Below are 4,210 nucleotides of genomic sequence, written 5' to 3'. Positions count from 1 at the left end.
CACACAAAGGATTTCCTCAATTCCTCAATTATAGTTCCTTAGGAATAAATCTCCAAGAAGTTGATGAAAACACTTCACCATGGGAAAGGTGACTTTTTTTTTTTTTTTGAGAACTGAGGGTGGTGCTCAGTGGTTCTCAGCCTTCCTCATGTTGTGACCCTTTAACACAGTTCTTCAAGTTGTGGGGACCCCCAACCATAAAATTACTGTTGCTACTTCATAACTATAATTTTGCTACTGTTATGAATCAGAATGTAAATATCTCATATGCGGGATATCCGATGTGTAGGAGATCTGATACGCAGGCCCTGTGGGGGTCGTGACCCACAGGTTGAGAACACTAGACAAATTTTAGCTCAAACCCTGTCTGTCTCTCTGTCTCTCTCTCCCGCCTCCCTCTCCCCTCTCCTCTCCCCTCTCTTCCTTTCAATGCTGAGCCCCAGGCAGGCTAAAGCTGCACTCTACCCCTGAACCACACCCTCAGCCCTCGTTCTTCAATTTTGGTGTGTCTTTATTACTTCAGAATTTGAAGGGGCTTATCTCAAAGTTTTCTAGGAGAAGTGGGTGTGGAAGGGGCAGTGCGGGAGGGAGATGGAAACCGGAAGCCCTCAACATCCCACGCTCCGTGATGCCAAGTCAAAGGAGAGTGACTCCTGAAACAAGGTGATGTTCCAGGAACTGAAGAGAAGAAAAAAGAACTAAAAAAAAAAGTGGGCGGGAACAGAGGGTGAGCAAAACTGAAGAAAGAGAAGGGGACAGGCCTCATCAGCTGGGAGGGGAAAGGACATCAACCACTTGCTATTACTTCACAGACCAGACCTTAGAGTTGGGAGTGGTGGCGCACAGGATGGTAATCCTCGCACTGGGGAGGCTGAGGCAGAAGGATCTGGAGGTCCGGACCATTCTGAGCAATATATGGAGATCCTATCTCAAATAGGAAACCTTACCCTTACGGGCGTCCAAGCAGAAGAGGGGCTACCTTGGATGGTTTTTGTTGTCTTGGGAGAGGGTCCCCTTCTTTGTTGGGCAAAGGGGAGGGTGGGAGGTTCCCCCTTCCTTTGCGGGGGGGTTGCTGCAGGCCCTGCCAGGAAAGAGCTGCCGAGCTCCAGGAAACCGGTGCTGAGGGAGTGCCACGGCAGGACGTCCCTCTCTACCCTCCAATTCCCACCAGAGGCCTCTCCGCTCCTGACTATTGGGCGCTGTGCCTTTAAAAAACAGCCACTCCTCCTGGGATCTAGGGTGTTGGGGGGTGAGATGGAGGGAAGCTGACAGACTTACCCCAGCAACTAGGGAAGATGGCCCAGGCTGGAGGAGTCGCTCCCAAGTCCGACGGTCCCCTTCCCTGAGCCAGGGGGTCAGGGGAAACTTTCCCACCCCGGGCAAGACACAAAATGGCTCCGTGGCCAAACAAGAACGGCTCTCTGGCTTTGTGGTCAGATGCCCCGACACTGGACCCCAGTGCAGCCAACACGAGTGGGTTGCCAGGGGTGCCATGGGCAGCGGCATTGGCTGGGACGTTGTTGGCGCTGGCCACGGTGGGAGGCAACCTGCTGGTAATCGTAGCCATAGCCCGCACGCCGAGACTCCAGACCATAACCAACGTGTTCGTGACTTCGCTGGCCACAGCTGACTTGGTCGTGGGACTCCTGGTAATGCCACCGGGGGCCACTTTGGCGCTGACTGGCCATTGGCCCTTGGGCGCAACTGGATGCGAGCTGTGGACGTCGGTGGACGTGCTCTGTGTAACCGCCAGCATCGAGACCCTGTGCGCCCTGGCTGTGGACCGCTACCTGGCTGTCACCAACCCTCTGCGTTATGGCACGCTGGTTACCAAGCGCCGAGCCCGGGCGGCGGTGGTCCTTGTGTGGATCGTGTCCGCCACGGTGTCCTTTGCGCCCATCATGAGCCAGTGGTGGCGCGTGGGGGCGGACGCCGAGGCGCAGGAGTGTCACTCCAACCCGCGCTGCTGTTCCTTCGCCTCCAACATGCCCTACGCGCTGCTCTCCTCCTCCGTCTCCTTCTACCTTCCGCTCCTAGTGATGCTCTTCGTCTACGCGCGCGTGTTCGTCGTGGCTAAGCGCCAACGGCGTTTGCTGCGCCGGGAGCTGGGCCGCTTCCCGCCCGAGGAGTCTCCGCAGGCTCCGTCGCGCTCTCCGTCCCCTGGCACCGGCGGGACAAGCGCGGCTCCGGATGGAGTGCCCTCCTGCGGCCGACGGCCCGCGCGCCTCCTGCCGCTCCGGGAGCACCGCGCCCTGCGCACCTTAGGTCTCATCATGGGCATCTTCACTCTGTGCTGGCTGCCCTTCTTCCTGGCTAACGTGCTGCGCGCCCTCGCGGGGCCCTCTCTAGTTCCCAGCGGGGTTTTCATCGCCCTCAACTGGCTGGGCTATGCCAACTCCGCCTTTAACCCGCTCATCTACTGCCGCAGCCCGGACTTCCGCGACGCTTTCCGCCGCCTTCTGTGCAGCGGCGGTGGCCGCGGGCGGGAGGAGCCACGCGCTGTCCCCTTCCCAGCCGGTCCCGCGGGAGCCGCAGCGGCTCGAGCCAGCTCAGCCGAATCCAAGCAGAGCCGGCCGCTCCACAGGTAGGGGACACAGGCAGAGAACCGGGGGCTCTGGGTGGGGACACCTTCTGTCTCTGCTTTTGAGTTTGGGGCTTGAGGGCGGGGGTGGAAGGGCCTTTTGCCTAGAGAGGCTAGAATAGGAGTAAGAACTAAAATGCAATCTAGGGTCCTTCCCTTTCTTGGATCCCGTCCCTGGGACTGAGGCAAAGGGGCGGACTGGTTGCTCACCCTAGGACCAGGTGAGCCTCACAAGCAATTGCTACTCTGACAGCAGGTTTCTGACCTTCCTGGTCGCCTCTAGTTTGGGTTTCCTAGTTACATTCTTCAGCTGCCCGGGTTCTAGCCATCTCTACACCTGGCTAGGACTTCCTCCGAGAATAATGGCATTCCCAACCCCTCGACCTCAGCTCCGGTTTCTCTCAAAGGTTTGGCGGCTATGAAGGTGAGCGGCCATTCCCCACATGAAGGACCACCGAGAGCCGGCCAGAAACCTGTGAGTTGAAATTTGAGCTGCACCGCCCCGCTCAGGGACAGGGTTGGAGCTATGGGGTGGGATTTGAGGAGGGGTGCTGGATGGTCCCTATACCTTTGGAAAGTAAAAATGCTTTGCAGGGTTCCTGAGTCACTGCCCGCTTGCCTTTGGTGCTTGATTCCAGATACCTTGACCAGTTACCCCAAGAAATATTATCTCCATTTTGCAGGACTTCTGGGAGTTTATGTTTTGGTTTGGCGGGGGGGGGGGGGTTGTTTTATTTTGTTTTTTTGCCAGAAAAACAAGAAACGACTCCATGGATGCAGAATTTTGATAAAACCTCTAATTTCTACTCAGAGTGAGTCCCCGTGCAGAAAACCTCAGCTCTCGAGAGCCTGCTGAAGAGACTGCGAGATGTGAAGGGGAACTCTTACCAAGTGGGCCTCACTTTTCTAAGACCCACCTTGAACTTCACTACTACCTCAGCAGCTGAGATGCCAGGCCGCCTGTGCCCGGCTGCCCTGGAAGCAGCCCTATGGCTTTGGAGGGATGCCCATCATTCTGCTTGTGTGTGTGCTGTGTGCTTTGGGCAAAGAAAGCACCCCACCTACCTCCCTTCTTTCTGCTTTCCTGACCCCAAGAAGCGGCTGCTGGTTCTCTCGGCTCTGTGTCTCTGGTTAGTTTGAGGGCAGGAAGCCAGGAGAAAACAACAGTTTGAGATTTTTGTCCCTGTCCCCTCACTATGACTCTCTAAGCACCATCTTAGACCATCTCTCACACTTGGTACAAAACAGCTCTGATCTACCTCATAGTCAGGACGTCAAGGTTTGGGGGAAAGCCAGGGTTCGTAGGAAGGTGAACCACTGGAATGGGTCCCTTTTCCATTTAAAATCAAATTAATAAATATTACTGAATGTCGTTTGTTCTTTGTTCTCTCTTCTCTCCGTTTGTTTTTTTTTTTTTTCATAATCCGCTTGCTGGCTTCCCTGCTCAGAGCTGCCTTTTGTCAGGGGCTATAAATCAGGGGTAATCCTCGCCCCTTTCTTCCTAATCCTCATCAGACAAAACCGAGAAGTCTGTCTGTGTAAATGGGACTGTCAAGTCTTTGATTCTCTTCCCTCCCTACCCTTTCTGAAACTTCTGGGGATCTAGTTGCAAGAAGTAATGGAATCATG

General features: G+C 55.4%; 1 protein-coding gene across 1 annotated transcript; it reads left to right on the top strand.

Moving 5' to 3' along the window:
• The first annotated feature begins 1,391 nt into the window (after positions 1-1,391).
• Positions 1,392-3,866, top strand: Adrb3 (adrenoceptor beta 3). The gene is made up of 3 exons (XM_052751930.1): positions 1,392-2,584; positions 2,989-3,056; positions 3,393-3,866. The coding sequence occupies exons 1-2, from the start codon at positions 1,392-1,394 to the stop codon at positions 3,026-3,028; spliced, it is 1,233 nt and encodes a 410-aa protein (XP_052607890.1). The 3' UTR covers positions 3,029-3,056; positions 3,393-3,866.
• The last annotated feature ends 344 nt before the right edge of the window (positions 3,867-4,210 follow it).

The sequence above is a fragment of the Peromyscus californicus genome, unplaced genomic scaffold, assembly GCF_007827085.1.
Source record: "Peromyscus californicus insignis strain IS unplaced genomic scaffold, ASM782708v3 Scaffold_23__1_contigs__length_62951481, whole genome shotgun sequence".
Taxonomy (NCBI): Eukaryota; Metazoa; Chordata; class Mammalia; order Rodentia; family Cricetidae; genus Peromyscus; species Peromyscus californicus.
The sequence above is the reverse complement of the archived record's forward strand: the minus strand, read 5'-3'. Positions and strand labels throughout refer to the sequence as shown.

Bases quoted from the DNA above. Each gene is read 5' to 3' on its own strand.
- Adrb3 (XM_052751930.1), top strand. From the start codon at position 1,392: ATGGCTCCGTGGCCAAACAAGAACGGCTCTCTGGCTTTGTGGTCAGAT. The intron at 2,585-2,988 runs GTAGGGGACACA...TTTCTCTCAAAG, and splicing joins CAGAGCCGGCCGCTCCACAG to GTTTGGCGGCTATGAAGGTG.